Genomic DNA, 27,449 nt, shown 5'->3' on the forward strand with positions numbered 1-27,449 from the left:
TTTCAACAAGACTGAAACCAATATTGTGGTATAGGCATTTTCTGGTGTTGTGGAAATTTTAACAATGTTTGGCAGGGAAATGTGATCATGAGCATGGATTCAAAAGGGCAAGAAGCAAAGTTAGAAATAGAAGGTAGGGAAAACCAAGGTTGGAAAATAAATGGCAAAGGAATTTTGCACTGATTTAGATTGCACTGTTCAGTGCAATGAAGCAGATAATGGAGGGTGGGAGAAAGTGAGGACTGTGGATGGTGGAGACCAGAGTCGAAAAACGTGACACTAGGAAAGCACAGCAGGTCAGGCAGCATCCGAGAAACCGGATAATCAACATTTCGGGCATAAGCCCTTAGGGCTAAAGGACTTGCGCCCAAAACGTCTCTTCCCTTGTTGCTTGGGTGTTGCCTGACTTGCTTTGCTTTTCCAGTGCCACACTTTTTGACGCACATGATCTGAGGATGTAGATTTTGAAATAACACATATGGCTGCGCTGAATCTAGTGTTATCTACTGCTTTCTTTACTTCAAAAGGTTCGATCTTATACTCTGCAAAGTTGTTGCTTTTAACCTTTTAAAGATAATTCAAGAAATAAAGGTTTGAATTTTATTTTGGATATTTGTATAGAAAATTATCTTGATAAAAATTATTGCATGTATTTATAGGCATTGCTTATAATCTTCCCTTTTCTCCAATGTGATGCTAATCATTTCTATCCTTAACTTTTTAAGGGAGGATTGGCTGACTGCTTGCTCTACCTGGAGTTCTTCAGCATCAATGCCCAGCGAAATGCCCTGGCAATAGCAGCAAATTGCTGCCAAAGTATTACTCCTGATGAATTTCACTTTGTTGCTGATTCTTTGCCCTTATTAACTCAGAGGCTGACCCATCAGGTACTGAAGGCAAATTTTGCATTGATGACTGGTCATACCTATGTTAGTTCTGAATATTTTTCACAATTTGTATTGAAGTGTGAAAATGTGAATGTCTAGAACATGGTTTATGGTAGAGTTCAAACAGCTGCACGGTGCTGCATGTGGGCGGCACGGTGGCACAGTGGTTAGCACTACTGCCTCACAGCGCCTGAGATCTGGGTTCAATTCCCGACTCAGGCGACTGACTGTGTGGAGTTTGCACGTTCTCCCCGTGTCTGCGTGGGTTTCCTCCGGGTGCTCCGGTTTCCTCCCACAGTCCAAAGATGTGCGGGTCAGGTGAATTGGCCATGCTAAATTGCCCGTAGTGTTAGGTAAGGGGTAAATGTAGGGGTATGGGTGGGTTGCGCTTCGGCGGGTCGGTGTGGACTTGTTGGGCCGAAGGGCCTGTTTTCACACTGTAAGTAATCTAAAAAAAAAGCTGTATTTATTGTTTGGCTTTGACTTGTTGCTTCTGTAGTGAACCTGCCACAACTAGTACCACATCAGCCTAACCCTTCTGGTGTACTTTAGATTAAGGACCTGTATTGTCTATTTTAACTTCTGCTGCCAGAAAACTAGAGCCACACTCTGCAATGATATAATTTTGTCTTCAGGAAGACTATCTGAATGTGACAAGTTTATAATGGGAAGGCAGCTCAATTAACCCCCTACCCCAAAATTTACATTACAATGGATTTGTGTTTTGTTTAAAACAGCATGACGAACAGAATTCTGATCACCATACCAAAAGTTTCATTTGCTCTTTGCTGCACATTCCTGATTGGTCAACTTGGTTTGAGTCTGCAAAATTACTGTTATTGTTTGTTTCATTTTCCTAAATGTCAGTTAAAACAAGATCAAGTATTTAGGTATTTTCCTGTATCGTTTTCTGAAATTGAATGAATGGGTACTTTGGTTCCCAGAATTTCTGATCTGCAGTTCATTTTCTAAAATATCAGCAAGGCAAGGATCTTCATTGTGGCCAGCCTTGACAAATCTGACAATTGTGGATTCTGGTTGCTGCCAAGTGTGCAACCCATGTCAAGAACCTTAGAGCCAGTGAAACCATTTTTTTGATACCTATCCTTGAGATTTGTGAATGTTGTTTATACTTGATTTATTAGGATAGCTTCTGAGTCTGGAAGGTCATTTTATTATTTTTTTGATAATTATTCAACTTGGGCATTTGGAACGCATTGCCAGCAGAGGTGGTAGAGGCAGGCACGGTAGGTTCATTTAAGATGCGCCTGGACAAATGCATGAGCAGGTGGGGAGCAGAGAGGTACAGATGCTTAGGAATTGACCGACAAGTTTAGACCGAACATTTAGATTGGCTCAGGCTTGGAAGGCCGAAGGGTCTGTTCCTGGGCTGTAAATTTCCTTTGTTCCTTTAAGTGGCAAAACAAACTGGATTTGGAAGAACAATCTTTAGAGTTTGAATAAAATTTAGGCGCAATGCATGTTTTGACATTTTCAAAATTATTGGACTTCTGGTTGATCTGTACTGTCTAAATTCTAAAAACAAATGTTGGAAAATCTCACCAGATTAGGTGGCATCTGTAGAGAGAAACAAACTTAATACTTTAGGTCAAGTGCAGTCATACTCAAACATATATCCCAAAATCCTAAGATAGCTGTGGGATATATGTCCTTGACTAGAGACCCCTTCCCTTCCAGTTCTAACTCTTGAAGCCAGAATTCTTCTGTGCTGACCACATGACAAACTACTATCTCTTTCATACAAATTTATTTTTAGGCAAACCTGTAAATGGCTACCTGTCTGAGTAGCATGAAACACATGAGCCATATAAATTCTGACTAGTGCTTTTTGACAGTCCAACTCCTTCACCTTGACATTAAGTGGGCAGTTTGAAGCAGAGCTCTTTCCAACCTGGTTAACAATCGAGAGTCTCCAAAGTCAGTTTTAACATACAAGCTGCTACTATCGCTTTCAGGTGTGAGTCCTTTGCTCATTCATTCCAGTAAAACTCATCTGGTCCTCTTTTTGATTTTTAGAAATTAAATCATCCGAGGTTTCTTTTGGGCAGACTTCAAAATGAGTCATGTCACCCCTCTCAGACAGTGCCAGAACAGAATAGTCAGACTTCATTGGCTGTCAGATTTCTTTCATTGGATTGCAATCTACTGCATAACTGAAGTAGTTTCTTGTGTGTTCAACTGTTATATTAATATATTTGAGTAGAAAGTAATTGTAATAAATTTAGGCAAAGTAGTAACTTTTTTGAGGAATCCTAGAATAGTAACAATGCAGGTGCAAGTCATCAGGAAGGAGATCAGGCAGAAGAGCAAGGAATGTTTTCATTGAACTGAATTGGCTATTTCTCCAAGTCTGATTCTCTCTCTTCCCTAAAATGATATGCATGATGAAAGAACCTTTTAATGTATTAATGATGCTGAATCCTGTCCAATAATTGTAGAATTGTAGCTGAAAATGATTAACTTGTGGCTTGGTATCATGAAATTAAAAGCTAACTTTTTTGTTTCCGGTTAGGACAAGAAATCTGTCGAAAGTACTTGTCTGTGTTTTGCTCGGCTGGTGGATAACTTCCAACATGAAGAAGTAAGACATTTGAGACGTTTTACTGAGGGCATTCCTAGCTTGGGGTCGAAAGCAGTATTGCGAAATTGACTAGTCAAACTTTCTTCAGCTTTAGTTGGGAAAAATTGTGCTGAATTGTAGCATGTGCTTGATTTGCAAATCAATTTCATGTTCACTTCTAACTTAGTTTTAGCACCTGTATTACATATTGTGTTATTAAATGGAATTGTGAAACAAGCGTCATTGAATAACTTAATCTTTCATTGTTTGAAAGAGCTGGATTGGATCACCAAGAGCACCTTAATGAGATACAATCTGTTCATGTATATCTAAAAGTCAATTGAATTTTATTTTTAAAACAATTGTGTAATTTTTCTTTCATCAATTAAGTGATCTTGACAATGATTCTGTCCACTTTGGAGATGTAGGTGCTTCAGTATTAGTCAAAGTACTTAAATGGCAAGAAACAATTCGTTCAGACTTGTGGGAATTTGAATAGACAACTTTCTGCCAATCTCTGGTAATGCAGAGTTGACTCTGCTCTAGATTTAATATTTGGGGAAACTGGCATATAATTTGAGGAATGTGTTTTACAAGGACTTTAGTGCATAGTTTTAAATATTTTACAGCCCTGCTGTTTGGAATGCATTTTTGTCCAGCCATCAGTTGGGTTTTGTGATAATAACGATCCATATGATGTTAAAAATCTCACAACACCAGGTTATAGTCCAACAGGTTTAATTGGAAGCACGCTAGCTTTCGGAGCAATGCTACTTCAGGTGATCACCTGATGAAGGAGCATCGCTCCGAAAGCTAGTGTGCTTCCAATTAAACCTGTTGGACTATAACCTGGTGTTATGTGATTTTTAACTTTGTACACCCCAGTCCAACACCGGCATCTCCAAATCATCCATATGATGGGAATTGAAGGAAAATTGTGGGTTTTTTAACGATATTTTAATGCTATAATGTCTTGAATTTTGGCTGTGCAACTGTAGGAGTTTTGTTGAAGATCGGTATTCTTCTTTTATTCCATTTTGCAATGGCATCTGTTATTTAAAAGCAACGACCATTTATTGCCCTCATCCCACACTGACATTCCTGCTCATATTTGCCTTCTGGGGACAAGACTTACCAACTGTTCCTTCCAGCTATTCATTGCCATTGTTGACCCTGTGGATCCAGTGTCTCCCCCTTTAAAATATCTACTCAGATGTGAATGAGATCCTTGACATTCGTGTTTTCTGTGGATTTTCTGTGGTGTCAATATTATGTTAGCAGAAATATGGCTGATGTTGATGATACCTTTTCTTTGAGCCCTCCCTGCCTGGCTACATCTTTCAGCACATGCAGAATCAGGGCCAGCCCACTTTCAGTGTGCACTTATCCCAGGATTGTACTTTGAGCTGACTCCTACTCTTGCATTTTCTATTCCTTTGAGCAACTCGCCAAAGTTACCCCTTTCACCTTTCAAAACCATCATTCTTTACCACCCTCACGTGCAGTAAAATAAATGGTATCTTTACTGCTTTCCTCCCTCACCCTCCACTTCAAGATTATAGTGAAATGCAAAGATTAGCCCTCGGCTTGTTTATTTATTGTGACACCTCCCCCACCCCCCCATTCTTACCTCCAGCATTGAGTGGGTTAAGGGTTTTTTCTTTGAGAGGGGGTTCTGACAGCAGACTTTAATGAGACTTATGAAAGATACAAGTTAAGTGCTACTATGAGGAGGTCATCATTTTGTAAGATTGAGATGATGTGATAAGCTGCCTCTGCTGCTGCTTTCCTTCCCACAATCTCACTTCTCTGACTTTGAGCACTGGATGAGCAGAACTTTTCTCCAGTAAAAGGAAGACCAAAGTTGCAGATTTGATCCCTTGTCCACACTTTGTTTGCCAGTTATAGTCTCCATTCCTCTCCCTGGCAGTGGTCTAACTTTAGGCCACTCTGTTCTCAGCTTTGGTCACATCTTCCCTCAAGCTGAAGGGAAGAGCTTCTGACCTCTTCGTTTGTACCATTAATGAGACCCCTTAATTCCACTTCTAGTATTATCCAGTTTTGACCCTGTCTCAGCCCAGTTGCTGAAATCCTCTTCATGGCTATGTTATCTGTGGACTTGAGTATTCCTTGCATTCCTAGTTAGTTTCCTACATTCTACTCTTGATAACCTCAGTGCTCTAAAGCTGTTCCTGTGTTCTAACTTGTAGACAATCTTGTTACTGTATCATCCCTGTCATAGAGGAGCATGATCTAAATTACTGGTGTGGCAGTTGGGGAAATTGCAAATAAATGTCAAACTGAACTGGTTTCCTCTAAATTAGAACATGTTTTTATTCATTCACAGGATATTGGTGTCATTGGCAAGGCCAGCATTTCATATCCAATCTTATTTGCCTTTGAGAAGGTGGTGATGAGCCACCTTCAGTACAACTGAGTGACTTTCTAGGCCATTTCAGAGAGTAGTTAAGAGTCAGTCACATAGCTGTGGGTCTGGAGTCACATACAGACCAGATCCGGTAAGGAGGCTGATTTCCTTCCCTAAGAGACATTAGTGATCTTTGGGTTTTAATAACAATATAGTACTTTCATGGTCGTCATTACAGACACCAACTTTTATTTCATTATCTGAGTTTAAACTCCCCAACTACTGTAATGGATTTTGAACTCCTGTCTCCAAATCATTAATCTGGTCCTCTTATCCAACAGCAGACGTTATTTTTTACTGAGAAGTCTGAAGACTTGGCATATTATTGTCTGTTTTTTGTATTCTGTACCACTTAATTAAACTTTAAGTTTTATAGTTTGTTCCACAGCCTTATCACTTTGCGTTATATGAACCTACAAATTTTCCGTTTTGTCACAACCTGTGTCTGGTCAAAGAAAAATTACTGCCTGACAATTTGATCAAAAGTTATTAATTTAGATTTATTGAAATTGAATTTCATCTCTTGTATTTAACCTGTTTTCTAATCTTCTCAAATGCCTTTTTAACTTTGTTTTGATTTCAATTCTTTTTTGGTTTTGTCAAGAAATTTTGATACCACTCCCTTTTGGCCCATGTTGAACTCAGCATGCAGTGAACTGTAGTTGGTCCAGAAATGAGCTCTGGCCCATCATGATCTGCCTTGCAACCATCGCAAAAAATTGCCCTCAGCGCCTCTCTTTTCTGATGTTCCTAAATTAGTCATGTGACCATAGTTAATCAGATACATTGAACTGTCTTATTTTGAGCCATATATTTTTGGATCTTTTTGCTTAAGGCATAAGAATGTTCAGTTTTATTCATATTTGACCATGCATCATGGGCAAGTGATTAATTATAGCAACGTTCATCAGTGATTCACTTCAATCCAATTGATCATTTAACAAGATTTAAAGTGACAAACTAGCATTTCGGAAACAAACAGAAATTGCTTGTGAAACACAGCAGGTCTGGCAGAATCGGCGTGAAGAAAGCAGAGTTATCATTGAGTCCAGTGACTCCTCTTCAGAGCTGTTCTAATGAAGAGTCACTGAACCTAAAACATAACTCTGCTTTCACCCCCACAGATACTGCCACACCTGAGTTTTGCCAGCAATTTGTTTTTGGTTTAGATTTCCAGAATCTGCACTCTTTTTTACTTTTTGTTTTTGTACCAGGTTGTTTTTCAGTAGATGAATTTTCTTTTGGACTGAGTGGTGACTATATAATTGCAACCATGAATTATTAAAGAACTGAGCCAAATAGACATAATATAATCATGGTCTGAAGTCACAAGACCCTAGTTATAATCCAACAGCTTTTTTGAAGTCACAGGTTTTTTGATGTGTTGCCCCTTGGTTAGGTCAAGGGGCAGTGCTCCGAGAGCTTGTGATTTCACATAAACCTGTTGGACTATAACCTGGTGTTGTGTGACTTCTGACCTTGTGCATTCCAGCCCAGCACTGGCAACTCCACATAATGTAGTCATATCACAGATTGCTTAGGAAATGTTACTCACTGCTGCTGTCCTTCCAAGTTGCTGCTTGTTCTCTTTTTAGATTGTAACTTAATCTAACTTGTATGTTTATTCATGGATCATAAAGTCTCTGGTAAGGTCAGCATGTATTGTGCTTTAGGAAGGTGAACCACCTTATTTGGACACCACTGAATGACTTGTTTGGGCATGCCAGAGAACATTTGAGACTTTGTTTATTCACTCATAGGATGAGGGTATCATTGGCTGGGCTAGCATTTATTGCCCAGAAGACTGTTAAGAGCCAACCATACTGCTGTGGGTCTGGAGTCACAGCCAGGTAAAGATGGCAGTTTCGTTGCCAAAAAGACACACATGAACCATTTGGGTTTTTCTGACAGTTGGCAATAGTTTCCGTATTGGCTCATCATTCGACTTGTAATTCCAGATTTTTTTTATATGTTGAATTCAAATTCACCAAGGCAGATGGTAGAGATTCAAACCTGCCTTCCCAGAATGTTTCCTGAGTCTCTGGATTAGCAGTCTCATGATAACACCACCAGGCTGTCGCCTCATTGCTGTAGATCGTTGTGTGTAGGTCAGGCTGGGTATCAATGTCTTGATTTCCTTCCATAGGGCATGAGTGAACCAGATGAGCTGTAATGGCAGCTGTGTAGTTTGGTCGTCATTATTGATTTTACTTGTTTAGTTGATTATTAAATTAGTTGAATTTAATCTTTTCAGCTGCTGTTTTGGATATGAATTCCTGTCTCCTATCATTAGTCCAGGCCTCTGTTACCTGTTTGGTAAATACTACCAGAACCCTAATTGTTCTGATCTTTCATCAGAATATGATTCTTGAAAATATGTGAAGAACAGCTGGAGCTTGAATCCAACGTTTGGATATTTCCAGATTTAAGTTTATTTACAGATTTTCATGATTTCACAGGTAGACAAATAAATTGGAAACTCCAGAGACTTGAAAATAGGGAAAGCATGTTCATAAATTGATTTATAAAGTTTACTTGAGCTGCATTTTGTTTATTTCCATTTATTATGATCATTGAAAGATGACTGTATGGAAAATATAAATTGCTAACAGCTGAGCTGCTTTCACTTGCACATAAGATTATACAAGTAGACATTCTACCATGAGGAGGATTGCTATGGCATTAGGCAGTAAAAGTGTTTGATCTTCATATTTTTGTGTGATCCAGATCAGATTTGTGAGAAACTTAATCTTTATTTTTATTAATAGAACTTGTTGCAGCAGGTGGCATCACGTGACTTGTTGACTAACATACAGCAACTTCTGGTGGTGACTCCCCCAATTCTCAGCTCGGGTATGTTTATCATGGTGGTCCGGATGTTCTCGTTGATGTGTTCGAACTGTCCCACTCTGGCTGTACAGCTGATGAAGCAAAGTGAGTATTTAGTAGGATCAAGCTGCAATCAATGAGCATTTAATTTGTCTGTTTCCACAATACAACAAATTGTGGTTAATGTCTTGATTTTAGCTGAGTTAAGAGCAATTTGCTGTATTACTTTCAATCAGTTGGCAACGTTGGTGAAGCTTCCTTTGTTGTACAGTTTAATTTCTGAACATTTTGCTCAATGTCATTATCTTAAACTGGTGAAGGTAATTCTTGAAATGTTTACTAAATCATTCGGGCACTTCCATTTTATAAACAATATCTTGTTAACATAGAACTTAAACATTGATAAGATTAGACAAATTGAAACTTTTCATCTTGCATTCCTCAAGAAGCCCAGCTTAGCAAGGGAATAACAATCTGTATAACCTGATACAAGGGTGCTGATTGGGTCATGGTTGGCATGAAGGTATTTGACTATCACTCCGCTGAAAAAACCCAAACAGGCAGCTTGACTCTGTCCAGAGCATTGCCATAGAGGAAACAACAAAAATTGACAGTCTTCATGACCCTTTCCTCAATTTTAAATAAAATTGTCAGGTATATGCAAATGATTTGGAAGGAACAGGATCCTGTGAATTAATATTTGCAACTTCTCGCTTGGGCAAATAAATCACATGGAGTTTAACTGGTAATCTTAGATTAGCTTTCAGTGTAATTCTTGGCAATCCGGATGAGTAGATAAATTTTGCTTGGAATCAAAATGTCTTCTGATGTTGGACGTGGGTGTTTTCGGATGTGCAAACACAGACTTTTACTAGGTAATAGTTTGCTTAATGAAGTTCAATGTGAAAAGCCCTGATCTGGTTTGTTGATTCAACGCAAAGCAAAACCTAATGGGTTTACCACAGGAGTATGGAGTTCCAAAAGGTAGAGATCCAGGTCACATTTTTCTGAAAAAGGTAATATGTAGTTGTAATGTTTTTACTACTTTTGTAGACATTGCAGAAACTCTTCGGTTTTTACTTTGTGGAGCTTCAAGTGGGGGCTGCCAAGAACAAATCGATCTTGTACCAAGAAGTCCACAAGAACTTTATGAGCTTACTTCCCTGATTTGGTGAGCTATTTTGCTTAATGTGTTGAATTTTTTGATTTTGATCTGTGCACCTGTCACCTTCATTACACTCCTTTTTTGCTGTCGTAAAAATTGGTTGAAGAATTTGCTGCAGCTCAACTCTAGTTCCATTCGATAGCATTAACTTAAAATTCCAGGAAAAGGTGGGATAAATGCAATCTCTGCCAAAGAACCTGCACAGGCACGATGCGTAAATAATCTTCTGTGCTGTAATTCTAACAATAGAATTATCTGTGCTTTCGACTCATGTTTGCAGTGCAGAAGAAGGCCATTTGCACCATCACGTCTGCACTGATGAACAGAGCTCAGACTACACTCATCCATTTTCCAGCTCTTCACCCTTATCCCTGGAGGTTCTGACAATTGTTGACGGTACTGTGCCTTTAGAGATGTAGTCTGTGCTGCCTCTCTTTAGATTAGATTACTTACAGTGTGGAAACAGGCCCTTTGGCCCAACAAGTCCACACCGACCCGCCGAAGCGCAACCCACCCATACCCCTACATTATCCCTTACCCCTTACCACTATGGACAATTTAGAATGGCCAATACACCTGACCCGCACATCTTTGGACTGTGCGAGGAAACCGGAGCACCCGGAGGAAACCCACGCAGACACGGGGAGAACGTGCAAACTCCACACAGTCAGTCGCCTGAGTCGGGAATTGAACCCGGGTCTCCAGGCGCTGTGAGGCAGCAGTGCTAACCACTGTGCCACCGTGCCGCCCACAAACCGTGGGCGCCCGTGCAAGTGAGTATGTTTTGTCGCAGGGGTGCCGACATGTCTGTTTCAGAAACAATTGGGAAACCACTTTGATCTGAGTGCTTAAGACAAAGGAAGCATGAGAGGGTGGAGTTGGGCTCCCTCAGACTCAGGGTTTTAGTTTTGTTTTCAGTTGGGGTTTGGAGTTGCCTGTTGAAGCTGATAGATACAGCTCTTTCTCTGTTACAGCAGTTTTCTCTCTGCTGCTGGATTGCGTTTGTTGTTTCTTTCTTTGTGTTCTCTTGACTGGAGAAGAAATAACACAAAGGAAATCTATTTTGCTGAATTTGCCTTTTCCCAGAGTGTTTGTGATGCTGCTTTACTAGAACAGTTGGTGATTTGTAGTTAAATGTTACTATTTTATTAAGTATTTCAATGAGTTGCAGTTATGCCAATTCTTTTCGTATTTTAACTGTTATAAGAATGAAGTGCATTTTGCTTAAAAATATCTTTAGACTATGAAAGATCTATGCAGAGGCAAGAATGTAGAATCCTATCTGGGACACCATGTCTTACACCTGTCTTTAAGATAAAAGTGATGGTCGAGACTATCTCCTTGACTATATTTTGAGAGGTTTTGATCTGGTCCAATATGCAGTGCAAGTGAGTATTTAAATACTGTTCAAATGTTACAAAAGTTTGACTTGACCATTCTTCCAGATAATGGTTTCCAGACTGCCAGCATCCTCTGGGTGAGAGAATTCCTCTTTTATTTCCCTCTTACTCTTCTGCTGACCCCAAACCTCTGACCCCGGGTTATTGACTCTAATGGACAAAATACCTTTTGTATTCAACCTTTTTCTGCCCCTCATAACCTTGTAAACTTCTCAGTCTCTTACTGCTACTAGGAAAACAGTCTATCTAATCTTTCTTTGTAGCTCAGGCCCTTAAGCAGGAGTAGCATTCTGGTAAATTTCCTTTGCTCACCCTTGCGCAGTGACATCTTTCTGACAATGTGGTCACCAGAACTGCACAGTGTTCCAGCATAAACTCTGTTCGTGCTGCCTTTCTTAAAGGCAAATATCTCCTTAACCACATTATCTACCAGTCCTGCATCACAAGGTCCTTATGATCTTCAGTACTTTCCAAAATCCTACCATTCATTGTTTAATCCCTCGTCTTGTTAACCCTTAAGTGCATTATCTCACTTTATTTTTCCAGGTTGAATTTGATTTGCCACTACTGTGCCCACCTGACCAGTCCCCAGTCTAGATTCTTGCCCAATTATTCATTTGGCAGCAAAATTCAGAATTTGCAATTGCTGCCTTTTTAGTCTGATTAATCAGGTTTTATCTGTTGCTGTGGTCAGTTGAATGAGTTTGTGATTCTTCTTCTGTCTTAAGCTGACTGTAGAATAAAACTATTCTAGTACTTTATGATTTTAATTATTAACACCATGGTAAAATATGCTTCATATTTTGCTTTTGCAGTGAATTAATGCCATGTCTACCCAAAGAAGGAATTTTTGCTGTTGATACCATGTTAAAGAAGGGGAGTGCTCAAAATACAGATGGTGCAATATGGCAGTGGCGTGATGATCGAGGTCTCTGGCATCCATACAACCGAATCGATAGTCGCATAATTGAGGTATAATATCTTAGACTATGAAAGATCTATGTGGCAGGTGGGCGAAGCGTGTGGAAAATGAGCTTCATCTTTGTCTTAATTTTATAGCAAGTGAGATTGGTGGTTATTCTTTCTATTCCTGAGATGCTGCCTAACCTGCTGTGCTTTGACCAGCAACACATTTGCAGCTGTGATCTCCAGCATCTGCAGACCTCATTTTTTATCCTAATAAATCCAAGATAGTCCTTCAGATATTGCCTCACTTATTTTTTTTGTGCAATCAGCACTCACCATAATTTTAAGTGTAACTTGAGCAACTGCAACAATTCCCACCTGAAAATTAACTTGAGTCCCATTCCTTCACTTTTTTTTCCACAAATCTCTAATAAATATTCATTAGTCTATCCTAATCCCTTATCATCTCAATAACAAGAATGTTTTATATGAATTTGTGCTGACACTTTTAAGCTAACCGTCACTGAATTGTAATGACTTTTGTGATCTGCAGTAGTGCTGTGTTCTGCTATATAACACTTAGATATGTTACAGTTTAATAATTTAGTTTATCATGGTGCACATCCACTCTTGCTGCCTGTTACTATGTACAATCAAATCAGACTTGAAAAGCTCAGCATATCTTTATATGTGCAGACATGTATTTGATATGTGGTGAGTAGTGTGCCTACAAGCCAGTGTTCCAAGCTTGGAACTGAAGTGTCCTGCATATACTGGTAAATGTTAACCAAAGTGCCTTGGACACACTGGCAAGCAGTCTAATCTTAGGTCTGCAGTAATCTTTTTGTATGCTTTGACGGTCTGTTCACATTGTTCACAGGCAGCCCATCAAGTGGGTGAGGATGAAATAAGCTTGTCAACATTGGGTCGAGTTTATACTATTGACTTTAACTCTATGCAGCAGATCAATGAGGACACTGGAACAGCCCGTGCTATTCAGAGAAAACCCAATCCGTTGGCCAACACGAACACTGGTGAGTACTATCTTCTGGATTAATCCTAAATTTTAAACTTTGAGATATGATCGGAAAACCTTGTGTATTCTAGAAGACCATAAGACATAGGAGTGGAATCAAGGCCATTTGGCCCATCGAGTCCACTCTGCCATTTAATCATGGCTGATGGGTGTTTCAATTCCACTTGCCCGCACTCTCACCGTAGCCCCTAAGCCCTTGTGAGATCAAGAATTTATCAGCCTTGGCTTTGAAGACACTCAACATCCCGGCTTCCGCTGCGCTCTGTGGCAATGAATTCTATAGGCCCACCACTCTCTGGCTGAAGAAATATCTCCTCATTTCTGTTCTAAATTGACCCCCTTTAATTTTAAGGCTATGCCCACGGGTCCTCGTCTCCACGCCTAACAGAAACAACTTCCCAGCGTCCACCGTTTCTAAGCCATGCATTATCTTGTAAGTTTCTGGATGTAGGTTTGCTCGCTGAGCTGGAAGGTTCATTTCCAGATGTTTCACCACCATACTAGGTAATGTTTTCAGTGGGCCTCCAGGCAAAGCACTGCTGCTGATTCCTGCTTTCTATTTATATGTTTGGGTTTCTTTGTAAGTTTCTATTAGATCTCCTCTCGACAATCTAAACTCCAATGAATACAATCCCAGGATCCTCAGCCGATCATCATATGTTAGGCCTATCATTCCTGGGATCATCTGTGTGAATCTCCGCTGGACGTTCCAGTGCCAGTATGTCCTTCCTGAGGTGTGGGGCCCAAAATTGGACACAGTACTCCAAATGGGGCCTAACTAGAGTTTTATAAAGTCTCAGAAGCACATCACTGCTTTTATATTCCAACCCTCTTGAGATAAATGCCATCATTCTTATTAATTTTTTTTTGTAAGCCTGAAACCTGGAGAGTATCAAATTTGCTTTTGCAGACTAAGATTTTTTTTTCTTGAAGAAAGAAAATTGGATCTCTGTAGTGCCATTATGGAATCAACATTACAAAACGCCAAAATTGCTCAATTGGATATTTTGTAGTTACTGCCGTAATTTAGAAAAAAAATAGTACAGCCAATTTTGTGCACAGCACTGTCCCCTGAATAGTGGTTACAGATGATTTGGTTATCAGTTTAAATGAGGCATATATGCTGGCTTAAATTATATTGCTGTTGAAGAGTAAAAAATGAGGTCTGCAGATGCTGGAGATCACAGCTGAAAATGTGTTGCTGGTTAAAGCACAGCAGGTTAGGCAGCATCTCAGGAATAGGGAATTCGACGTTTCGAGCATAAGCCCTCCATTCTGATGAAGGGCTTATGCTCGAAACGTCGAATTCCCTATTCCTGAGATGCTGCCTGACCTGCTGTGCTTTAACCAGCAACACATTTTCTGCTGTTCGAGTGCGGAGTGATTTTTTTGGTCACCCGTGAGCAGAGTGTTTTCATCTTTTGTCTAAAAGAAGCAGCGTATTCTGCATTGGAATGTTGGCCTAGATATTGTTCAAATCTGTACAGGGAAATTTGAATTCATAACCACTGGTGCTGAATGAGACTACCCTCATTGAGTCATAGTGGATGGCTATAATTGGCATATTTTTGTTGACGTAATTTATTTCTGTAACTTTTTTTATGAGCTTGTCACAGGCTTATAGGCTCAGGGTTATAATTTACAGGCTAATTGAGAAAAATACATCACTACAATCCAAGGTTTTCAGAAAAGAATGCTTATATGAACACTTTGTATTAAAGGCTTGTCAATTCCATGTCGCAATGTGCCATTAAAAAAATCATTACATTGTAAAGTGATTGCACTCTTGTGTTCTATATATTTTGTAAGCGATGTCTCTGTGTAGCCGTTTTAGTGACTTCAATTTTTTGTCAAAAAATTCCAGCATCATTGTCAAAGATTCAACTGTTTTTAACCAAACGTAATGAATGTCAGATCTGTTGGTACCCATCTATGTTATGATCTAGGGTTTATTTCAGAACAAAGCCTGGATGTAAACTGCATTTTATATACTTGTCTTAAAGTAAAGAGATTTAAGTGGGACTTGCAAGTAACTGTCAGTATTCATGCTCTGATTTCCATAATCTATTTAAACAAACCACTAGATAGAATTTGTGACAAAAGCTATAATTTCCTGATCAAACAAGATTTGCTCAGGAAAATGCAACAATAGTAATGGTGGATAATGATAACACAAATTGCACCTGTAGAATCCATCCATCCATTAATAGCATCCCTCAGGACATGATTGAGGAATTCCTCCATCTCCATTGTGTTTGGGAGTTGTGCTGTCTTGCACAGCAAAAGAATTTTATTGTTTGGTTAATTTTCAGATAGATGAGTATTGGTAACATAGTTCTTGAATATTTTCTAGGCACAGTATGTAATATCAACCAGTGTCTTTTATAATGAATTCATTCCTTATGAAGGTAAATATCTAGAATAAAGACTAACTGACTAACTGCTGTGGAGAGCCCTTCACAAAGCTTGATTGTAAAATTTGTCTGGTTGTTTTGATCAGTTTTAAACAGCTAAAAGTGGCTAATACAACTTCTATCGCAGTTATGACAGAACTTGTCCAATCGAACAGAGCAGTAGCAATTTAATTCTGATTCAGATAAATGCATTTTGTTGTTTGAAAGTCTTGGGAATTTTGGAAAAATGCAATCTGAAGTCTATGCTTTCTTGTTCAGGTGGTCACTCTGAAATGAGGAAGGATGATGCACGTGCTCAACTCATGAGGGAGGACCCAGACCTGGCTAAATGCTTTATAAAGACATTGTTTGGTGTGTTATATGAAGTGTATAGTTCATCAGCTGGACCTGCTGTCAGACACAAGTGCCTTAGAGCAATTCTTAGAATAATTTATTTTGCTGATGCTGAACTTCTGAAGGATGTTCTTAAAAATCATGCTGTTTCCAGGTTTGTGTTTGTTGTAACATGCTTAGTTTTATGAAACAAATTTTGCTGAAAATTTAAAGCTGAACTTTTGAATGTTGTGTAAGTTGAATAAGCAATTCTTCCAGTATTGAGCTGTTTAAAAACAGGACTATCAGTAATCAGACATATTCCAACATAATTAGTAAATGAGGTGACAATTCAAAAAATATGCAGCAAATTGTGATTTGAATTCTGTTGTGTGAACCGATGGTGAGAAGAGCTGCAATAACTTTTAAAAGGAAATTGGAAAATTACTTGAAGGGAATAAATTCAGAGCAATGGGTAAAATTGGTAGCTATCAAAGGGGCCAAATAGCTGTCTTCAGAGGGTCTACAATGCTTTCCCACTGGCACCACATCCAGTCAAATAATCTGAATTTTTTTATGGAGTTGCATCTTTCTGATCAAAGGTAGAAGATGATGCCTTTTCATGAAGTTGTGGTTAACGATCTGTACTACATATAGGAAGTCCCTGATCTACAAAGTCAAACCCATACATGGTTGAAATTTTAAAGACATGATGTGAACATTTCCAATACTTATGAACAGTAGCTTGCATACACATTGGCTTGTGGATGGACTCCATATCAGAACCCATTCACGATCCAGGGATGCCTGTACACTTTTATAATGTTTTCTAATCATTCATTATCACTAATGTCCTTTAGTGAAGGAAACAGGCATCCTTCCCTGGTCTGGCCTACATGCAATATGGTTGGCTCTTAACTGCCCTCTGGGCATTAGGGATGGGCAGTAAATGCTGGCCTAGTTGGCATTCAGTTCAGCTGATTCAACAATGTTGCAGCTGTTGTGACTAGATAGTTTTGTCTGTGCCTGAAAAACAGAACTTTGTGGTTGTATCATAAGCTGGAATTTTCCATCGACATCAGATCCAAATATGATTTGTATTTGGCATTAAGGAACACCAGCAGGATTAGAACCTTTGGGAACTAGGGATAATTCCACTGGTTGAGTCAACAAATCTGAACACTAAATGCAAATTAATGACTCGTAGATACTGATTCTTGTGTTATCCAAAACTTCATTCATAAAATGTGTGTACACATGAGTGCTGTGCAGGCTTATTCTTTCAGTCCAAACATGACACCCTTAAGATGTCCAACTAATTTTAAGTTGATAGGTCATGTCTACAATATACACTCATGTCAAGCATTCTCTGCTATATACAGCCTGGTGGGTCTTATAAGGTATTCAACTCCTTTGTAGGCAATAAGTGAAAGCCTTTAGACCTTCTATTTCTATTAAAGGTTTCTATTGTCCCTAAGCTTCACTGTCTCAGCAAATCTGTTATTTTTTTCCCCAAGGAGTGTACTTTCATAAATATTTTTGAAAGAACATTTACATGACAAGGCAGCATCAGTTTCTTCAAATACAGTACATGAGTTACTTGATCATGCTTAGTTACAGGTCATATCTGCAGTATACACTTACATTTAATGTAAATACAGCACTCTTTGATCAATCATAATTTGAAGTGATATCTACACTAGTTCTACTTTTTTGATTCAGTAATTCTGGTGCAATTGTAGTTCTTGGTTCTTTTATAGGTTACATAAAAATGCACTTAAAACAATTCCACTACTGCATACCAGCAGGTTTAAAATTTTTTTGAATGTAATTTAAATCAGTCTGCTTTTAGTATGTGTAACCTGATTTTCTTGCTCCCTTTCAGCCACATTGCTTCCATGTTATCAAGTCAAGATTTCAAGATCGTTGTCGGAGCACTACAGATGGCAGAAATTTTAATGCAAAAGTTACCAGATATATTTAGTGTTTACTTTCGAAGAGAAGGCAAGGAACCTAAATACATAAATTTCCAGAATTTTAAGATTTTTGAGTCTTGTGATTTCCCTCGTTTAGAGTTATCTGAATTAACTTTAACTTTCTGGCAGTACAAATAGTCAGATTGTTGGGCTATTGCGGTGCAAATTGTTACTAACTTTATTTTTTTTTGAAAGGTGTGATGCATCAGGTGAAAAATTTAGCAGAGTCTGAGACTCTACTTACCAGCCCTCCGAAGGCATGTAGTAGTGGGATAGGAACGCTGGGCACTGCTGCCACAATTAGCACAACCAACGTTGCAAGCAATACAGTTGCAGATCTGGGATCCTCCAGTTTCCCAAGTATGGATGATTCTCTGGACCTAAGTCCACAAGGGTAAGTTATTTTAAGTTTTCAAATGCAGACAAGAAAGCCACCTTAGTCTGCAGTCAAGCTCAGATTGTCATAATTTATTTATGATGTTCTAGCCTCTGTTATTAATCAACTTATTAGCAGAGGCCTGTTATGATGTCTCTTTAAATGAGCAGCAGTTTGGCCCAATCTGTTGATCAGTGCATTTTAGTCATTGTCATGCAGCATGGGAACAGACCCTCCAGACCAGATAATCCATACCAGTCAGAATCACGAACTAAACTGGTCCCACCTGTCTGTTCTTGGCCCAAATCTTTCCAAACATTTCTTATCTAAATGTCTTTTAAACATTGTAGCTGTACACACTTACTCTGGAAGTTCATTCCACACAAACCACTCTGTAAAATACAGCACAGAATTTGACCGTTCAGTCTAACTCATCCATCCTGATCTGACCACCTCGTTCCATTTGCCAACTTTTGGCCCATATCCCTCTTAACCCTTTCTATTCATATACCCATCCAGATGCATTTTAAATGTTGTAATTGTACCCACTTAGCCCATTTCCTCTGGCACCTTGATCCATACATGCACCACCCTTTGTGTGAAAAGGTTGTCCCTCAGTTCCCTATTAAATATTTTCCCCTTATCTTAAATCTAATGCCTTCTGGCTTTGGACTCCCCTACCCTGTGAAAAAAAATTCACTCTATCCATATCCCTTGTGATTTTATAGACCTCTAATAAGGTCACTCTTCAGCCTTCTATGCTTCAAGGGAAAGTTGCCCCAGTCTATTCACCCTCTCCCTGTAGCCCTTATTCCAATTCCAGCAATATCCTTGAAATCTTTTCTTAACCTCTTCAAGTTTAACAACATCTGCTCCCTGATAGTTGAAAGAATTTAACACACTTCAAAAAGTGTCCTCATCAATGTACTGCACAGCCACAACATGATATCCCAACTCCGATATTCAATGCACTGATTAATGAAGGCAAGCGTACCAAAAGTACCTTCACTATTCTGTCTACCTGCAACTCCACTTTCAAGGAACTCGGAACTGTATTCCAAGGTCTCTTTGTTTTTACCTTATACACTTAATGGTCAGGTCCTGGGGAGTGTTGCTGAACAATGACTGCAGATGCTGGAAACCAGATTTTGGATTAGTGGTGCTGGAAGAGCACAGCAGTTCAGGCAGCATCGATTTGCTTTTCCAAGACGCAGCACTTCCCATTTATCTAAATTAAACTCCATCTGCCACTCCTCTGCCCATTGGCCCATCTGATCAGGATCCTATCATACTCTGAGCTAACCATCTTCACTGTCTACTACACCTCCAATTTTGATGTCATATACAAACTTACTAACCGTAGCTCCTATATTCGCATTCACATTATTTATATAAATGACAAATAGCAATGGACCCAGCAGCAATCCTTGCAGCACACAGGCCTCTAGTCTTAAAAGTAACCCTCCACCAACATTGCCACAAATGAACGTTTGGTTGTTAAAATGTCATTTTTACTGAGGTCTCAGCTGTATTAAACATGTATACTATGCCAATATCATGAGTAGATTCAGCAAATGGTTTGTGCAGGCACTACACTTGTGTGCATTGAGTGGAAATGAGGCCCAACCTGGGTGCAGAACGAAAATAATTTTTGGTACACTGGAATTTGCTCCATTGAATATTACAGCTGTCTCACCTTAGTTGTTTAATTGAATGTCAATTAAGTAAATGATAGCAAATTACAAGTACCTAACTATGGAACAAAATCAAAACATTCACCAGCTATTGAAAGCAAAACAAAAAAGTAATACCTCCTTCCTCTCTGCACCTGATTCCTGAATTTAGCACTTTATTAATCGTTGTGCTTCTGGTCACTATTTGCTGCAACAGGCTTTACCAGATTACAGAACTGAGTTATAGAATATAGAACAGTAGAGTGCAGCCGCAGGCCCTTTGGCCCACTGTGTCTCTGACCATAATGCCATTCCAAACTAATCTGCCTGTACGTGGTCCATATCTCCCCCTCCCCCTCTCCTGTCTAATCATGTCTGTCTAAATGCCCCTTGAACATTTTTATTGTATTTACTTCTGCCATCTCCCCTGGCAGGGTGTTCCAGCACCTACAACCATCAGTTTTTAAAACAAAAACTTTTCTCGTCTCCTTTTAAACTTTTCTCCCACTCACTTTAAATCTGTGCACCCCAGTATTTGATATTTCCACCCTGGGAAAATCTAACTATAAGTACATCTATCAGATCTCCACTCAACCTCTGCTCTTGCAAAAACAGTCCAAGTTTGCCAACCCTCTCCTTACAGCTAATACACTCCAATCTCAGCAACATCCTGGTAAACCTCTCTTGCACCTTCTCCAAGGCCTCCGCATCCTTCCTGTAGTGTGGCAATTAGAACTGCATATAATACTCCAAACATGGCCTAACTAAAGTTTTATGGAGCTATAACATAACCTGCCAATTTACATTCTCAGTGCCTTGACCAATGAAGGCAAGTTTGTCACTTGCTTTCATTGCCACCTTACGTGCTTGTGTTGCCACTTGAGGGAGCTATGGACTGCTAAGGGTCCTGTATATTTTTCTTTTGCATTTTACCTCCTAAGTTGGATCATCTCACACTCATTCAAATTAAACTCAGTTTCCCTGCCTAGCATTTATAACTGATTTATGTCCTGCTTATCTGTTGACAACCTTCCTCACTATCCATAGCTCTTCCAATTTTCGTATTATAGCAGCACGGTGGCTCAGTGGTTAGCACTGTTGCCTCACCGCACCTGGAACCCTGGTTCGATTGCTGCCTCGGGTGACCGTCTGTGTGGAGTTTGCACATTCTCCCTGTCTGCATGAGTTTCCTTGGGTGCTCTGGTTTCCTCCCACAGCCCAAAGATGTGCAGGTTAGGTGAATTGGTCATGCTAAATTGCCCATAGTGTTCACGGATGTGTAGGTTAGGCACATTAGTCAGCAGTAAATGTAGGGGAATGGGTCTGGTTGGGTTACTCTTGGGGGATTGGCGTGGACGTATTGGGCTGAAGGGCCTGTTTCCACACTATATAGGGATTCTAATCTGCAAATTTACTAATCAGATTATCACCATTTTTCATTCAAATCACATATATCTTTAAATACCTTACAAACAACAGAAGTCCTAGCACTGATCATTCTGGAGCACCACAGGCTTCCAGATAGAAAAACACCCCTCAGCAACTATTTCCTACGACCAAACCAATTTTGTATCCAACTTAGCAACTCTCTGTGGATCCCATGTGGCATAATCTTCTGGACCAGCCCAAATGAGGAACCTTGACAAATGCTTTAAAGTCCATGAAGACAGCATCCCCTTCCCTACTCTCATTGATCACTTAAAAAGCTCAAATTTGCCAGACAAAACTTCTCTGCGCAAAGCCATGGTGACTACCCCTAATAAGTCCAACATTTCCCAAAGAATCTTCTACAGTGATTTCCCAACCACTGATGTAGGGCTTGCTGGCCTATAATTTTCTCGATTTATCCCTGTTGTCCTCTTCAAACAAAGGAAGAACATTAGCTGTTGCCCAATCTTCTGGGAGCTCACCCATGGCTAAAGAAGATAAAAAGATCTCTTCCTTGGCCTCCCTCAGTAACCTGTGACTTCCTTACCTTTAATGCTTTTAAGGCACCCAACATGACTAACTCCTTAATATTGACATGCCTGAGAATATCAACATACTCTTCTCTAATCTTACCACGATGCATGTCCTTCTCAGTGATGCAAAGTACCCATTTAAGGAACATGCCCACTTCCTATGGCTCCACACACACATACTTTCCTTTGTCCTTAAGTGGACTTAATCTTTCCCTAGCTACCCTCTTGCTCTTAAAAATGCCTTGGGATTTTCTTTAATTCTACATGCCAGGGCCCCTGTTAGCCCTCCTAATTCCTTACTTAAGTTCATTCCTGCTTCCTTCATATTCCTCAAGGGCCTTGTCTGATTTCAGTTCCTTGTCTAATTTTAGTTTCATAAACTTTACATATGCTTCTCTTTTTCTTTTAGATTTAAACTTTTGATAAATTGTCATCCAGGGTCCTCAAATCTTGCTGTCCTTATTTTTCTTCTTGACAGGAACGTGCTGATCAACTGGCCTTTTAAAAGACTCCCACGTATCAAACAGCCACTACCAATGTAATTTTTCCAGTTTCTTCCTATTGCTGTTGTCATTAGCTTCCCTCCTTTTCCCCCCCCCCCCCCCCCAAAGTTTAGCATTTTCACCAAAGACTAGTCTTATCCATAACAATTTTAAAATTTAGTCATAGTGTCATATAGCTGTACAGCATGGAACACACCTTTGGTCCAACTCATCCATGCTAACCACATATCCTAAATTCATCATCTAGTCCCATTTGCCAGCACTTGGCCCATATCCCCCAAACCCTTCCTATTCATATATCCATCTAGATGTCTTTTAAATGTTGCAATTGTACCAGCCTCCACCACTTGCTCTGGCAGCTCATTCCATTCATGCACCACCCTCTGCATGAAAATGTTGCTCCTTCGGATCCCTTTTAAATCTTGCCCCTCTCACCTTAAACCTATGTCCTCTGGTTTTGGACACTCCCTCCCTGGGGAAAAAGATCTTGTCTATTTACCCTATCCATGCCCCTTGTTTTTATAAACCTCTATAAGGTCACCCCTTAACCTCCTGATGTTCCAGGGAAAACTGCTTACTGATCACTGTTCCCGAAGTGCTGCCCTGTTTGAAACTTCAGTCACCTGGCCAGGTTCATTCACTGATCTAAGGTCTAGTATGGCCACATTTCCCTAGCTGGGGGCTACTTAGATATTGTTTCAAGAAGTCCTGTAAACCATTTAAACCTGTTGCACTAAGGGAGTCCCAGTCAATATTTAGGAAGTTGAAGCCACCCACTACTGCAGTAGGATTGTTATCTCGAGGTTTGAAAAGATTTGTAGCTCAGGTTGAGGTTTTGGATGTGGGTTTGAACCTTCAAGCTCAGTGAGCAAACTTTACATCCAGGATTGTTATATGGAGCTTTTTTTTTGCACTGAAGTATTGATAATTGTATTCATTAAGTTTCAGATTTCAATTTTCCCTAAATACCCTGTACCCTGCACAGAGAAGCAGATTGATCAGGTGCTGAGATGTTATTTTCAGGACTGCTTCCTTAAACTACCCTCCCTCTTTTCGTCCCCCCCCCCCCACCAAAAAAACTTTTTGCTACATCATTTAAATGTAAATGCTAGTCCTCCACATTTTAAGAGCACAAAACAGTCCATGTGCTAGAAATCTGAAATAAAACAGAAAATTCTCAGCAAGTCTCATAGCAACTTTGGGGAGAGACTGAGTTTGTTTCAGATGGGTATCAATTGATGAAAAGTTTATATTTCTTTTTGTCTTTGTATCATCTATGAGCCCTTAAAGTGAGGGAAGAACTTGTTTTCAGTATAATGGTTTATACACTCTCAAAGTCCCCTGAAATGCTTCAGAGCCAGTGCAGTAGCTTTGAAGTAAAACATTGGAAAATGTACCAGTCATTTTGCAAAACCAAGTTACCCTCAAAACAGGGCTCTGATAACTGATCAGGTAATTTAACTGATGGTAAAGCATGTGTCACCAGACTTTAAATTTAAACTGAGTTCCGGAACTCAAACAAAATGGGTGATTGATATAGTCTTGGAATACCAGTATTGGAAGCTGAGCCTATCTTGTTCACTAACTGGTTTTCTGTTCTGCATACTATGAGAGCAATTGTGCCTCAATTGTGGCAAGATTGAAGTGTTGAGCCATCTCAAATGTCCGAGTCGCACAGATGGGGAAGAAGAGTGGAAAGGCAGTTGTGATTTAAAAATAAAACAAGGGGAACAAATGAATATTTCTGCAATTCTAAATGTGAATCTGAGATGGAATGCTGCCTCCCTACTGCCTGATCAAGGATGTTACTGGCTATAGGGCCTCTAAAGCGGTAATCGCAGACTTTCCCTCAATGCCAGTTAATGTCGAAGTAAAATGATTGAGTGAATGAACACGTGGCTGGAGAAATTGCATAAGGGGGAGAGCTTTTAAATTTCTGTGGCATTGATACTAGTTCTGAGCCAGGTGGGACCTATACAAGAAGGTGGGTTACACCTCAACGTACTGTTATAGGGAGATTCGCTCATGGTGTTGGGTAAGACTTAAATCCAAGCTTGTTGGGGGATGGGAATCGGGGAATTCAAATGAAAGGAAAATAAAAATGGTTAAGATGTAGAGCTGTCATGAATATTAGAGTGCAAGGCTGATCGGAGAAACAAATATAGCATCAAACAATGTCAAAATCGGTAATTTTGGAAAATAAGAGGCAGCAATAAAGTTACTCTGTCTGAATACATGCAACATTCACAGCAAGATAGATGAGTTGAAAAATATATAATTTGTCATTATGGAGATATGGCTGTAAGTTGACAAAAGCTGGGAAATGAATGTTCAAAGACAATCACTGTGTAGGAAGGGTGGGCATGAAGGATCAAGAGATAGAATGGTGCTGCGAGTTCTTAGAATGACAGAACTGCAGAACTTACCCGGGTGAGCTGGGAAGGTGCAGTAAATATATAGGAGTTAATCAGTCATTGTAATTGAGGGCACAGTATAAATCAAAATTAGAGTTAATGTACCAAGGATAATGGCATATTTATGGCTGACCTTTCATCTATATATCATTTGGGTAAATCTAATGACCCCCAATACTGGAGGACAATTTTGTGAAATGTGTATAAAAGTTTTCTAGTGCAGTGTGTTGAAAAACCAGTTTGGCTTAGCCTATTCTACATCTTGAACTACTGGATGAGAAAGGAGTAATTAATATTTTGGAAAACTATGAAGGAGGAAGGGCAAGCTGATTATGGTGGACTGGAAAAATACATTTAGAACTTATGACTGTAGATGAGCAATTCATAGTAGTTAACAAATTAGGACTTGGTTCATACAGCATACATTTACTTTGAGGCATACAAACCTAATGGGAAAAGTGAGTCAACTATGGGTAACAAAAGAAACTGAAGATCTTATTTGGTCAAAGGAGAAGCTTAAAGTAGCTAAAAAGTGGTAAGCCTCAAGTTTGGGAGCATTTTAGAATTCAACAACAGAAGAAAGAATCCAACAGAATGTGAATGCATACTATCAGGAAACAAATGATCTGTAATCCTTTCTGTAGGTATATTAAAAGAAAAAGGTCAGTGAAAACAAACGTAGTTCCATTACAGACAGACTGAATTTATAAAGGGAAATGGCAGAGAAACTAAATAATTACTTTGTCTTCAGAGGATGATACAAGATATTTCCCAGAACTAGAGGTCATGACAATGAGGTATTGAAAGAAGCTAGTATTAGCAAAACAAAGGGGACTAAAAATAGGTATATCCCCAAGACTTGATGCTTGACTCCTCATAGCATTGGCACAAGTGACTTTAGAGATACTGGATGCCTCATTGATCATCCAAAATTCTATAGTTTCTACAACAATGTGTGCAGATTGGAAGGTTGTAAATGTAAGCTTGCTATTTAGAAAGTAGAGAGGAAAGGGAGAACCTGTTACACGGGCCCGAGCCGAGAAAATGTTAAAATCTGTTAGGATTTGATCATTGGACTTTTAGCAAATAATGTTCTGATTGGGCAGAGTCATTGTGGATTTATGGAAGGGAAATCATGTCCGACAAATATGTTAGCGTTTATTTTTGAAGCTTCTTGTGGGAACCAGGGATAGGACACAACTTGCAATATGGGCCCATATATTAGATTAGTAAAGAAAATTAGTACGTAGGATAGAGAGAAAAATGGGTCAAGAATTAACAGGAAGAAAGCAGTAAAAAAGATATTCTCTGGTTGGTAGGCCATGATGGTAGGATAGTGCAAGAATTACTGCTTGAGTTCCAGCTATTTGCAAGTTGCATCAATAATTTAGATGTGACAAAAAAAACGTACAATTTCTAAATTTGATGGCATAGAATGAGGTGGGAATGAGTTAGTGTATGATGCAAAAAGGTTTCAAGATGATTAATACAGGAAGATGGCAGATGAAATAGTATGTGGATAAGTGTGAGGTTCTCCACTTGGAAGAGCAACGAGTTTTGCGTTCATAAGTCACTGCATGTGCAGCAAGCAATTAGGAAGGCAAATGGAATGTTAGCTTTCTTCAAAAGAAGATTAGAGTACAGTACAGAAAGGTTTATGCTTAATTTTTGCAGAAGTTTGAGACCACAACTAGATGTTGTGAAGAAATAAAAACAACTTTCTGGAAAAGCTCAGGAGGTCTGGCATAATCGGTGCAGAGAAATCAGAGTTAACGTTGCAGGTCCAGTGATCGATCCTTCCTCAGAGTCCTCAGGAAGGATCATCAGACCTGAAACATTAACTCTGATTTCTCTTCACTGACGCTTCCAGACCTGCTGAGCTTTTCCAGCAACTTCTGCTTTTGTTTCTGGTTTACAACATCTGCAGTTCTCTTGAGTTTTTATTGGGTGTTGTGGAGCTTTGGTCCCCTTACCGAAAGAAGGTTTATATTTGCCAGCGAAGGGAGTGCAGCGATAGTGGATGCAGACAAGATAGTTCCCTTGGCTGTGAATTGAAAACCAGGGGAACGTAATCTCAATAAGGAAAAACTATTTTGTATTATGATGTGGAATTTCTTCAGGACTAGCTGGTGAAAATTCTATACCCTAAAAGCTTAATCATTGAATATGTTCAGTGCATTGATTTATGGACTTATTGACACTAATGATGATATGAATGTCTGGATTGTGTAGGAAATTGATATTGAGGATGGATAATCCATCATGATCTACAATGTCCGAACAGGCTTGAGGGGCTAAATGGCTGATGCATACAGTTCTAAATTATTTCATTCTGGGTATTTCAAGGTTTGCACATTTTTGTGTCTCATAAATTTTGAGGAAATCCTACGTTACCAGTTGGACTTTGATCATAAGATTTGGAGTAGGCCATCTGGCCCTTTGAGTTTGCTCTGCCCATCAATCAGGTCATGGCTAATCCTCTTGTGGCCTCACTCCACTTACACTCAACCTCTCACTGTACCCCTTAATTCCTTCATTGTTCAAAATAAATCTCACTTAGATTTAAAAATGTTTACTGAAGTAGAGTC

The 27,449-nt window shown here is 39.4% G+C and overlaps 1 protein-coding gene across 9 annotated transcripts in view; it reads left to right on the top strand.

Annotated features, from left to right (window-relative positions):
* trip12 (thyroid hormone receptor interactor 12) overlaps positions 1-27,449 on the top strand; it is a 210,236-nt gene that overhangs the window by 111,278 nt on the left and 71,509 nt on the right. For 7 of the 9 annotated variants that reach the window (XM_060834486.1, XM_060834487.1, XM_060834484.1 and 4 more), the window contains 9 exons: positions 726-887; positions 3,421-3,489; positions 8,665-8,830; positions 9,779-9,896; positions 12,106-12,262; positions 13,077-13,230; positions 15,905-16,133; positions 17,844-17,962; positions 18,130-18,328. In XM_060834486.1, coding sequence (XP_060690469.1) covers positions 726-887; positions 3,421-3,489; positions 8,665-8,830; positions 9,779-9,896; positions 12,106-12,262; positions 13,077-13,230; positions 15,905-16,133; positions 17,844-17,962; positions 18,130-18,328 — 1,373 coding nt within the window. The remainder of the gene's footprint in view (positions 1-725; positions 888-3,420; positions 3,490-8,664; positions 8,831-9,778; positions 9,897-12,105; positions 12,263-13,076; positions 13,231-15,904; positions 16,134-17,843; positions 17,963-18,129; positions 18,329-27,449) is intronic. The other 2 variants (XM_060834491.1, XM_060834492.1) reach the window with 2 other exon arrangements.

This window comes from Hemiscyllium ocellatum, chromosome 13 (genome assembly GCF_020745735.1).
Source record: "Hemiscyllium ocellatum isolate sHemOce1 chromosome 13, sHemOce1.pat.X.cur, whole genome shotgun sequence".
NCBI lineage: Eukaryota > Metazoa > Chordata > Chondrichthyes > Orectolobiformes > Hemiscylliidae > Hemiscyllium > Hemiscyllium ocellatum.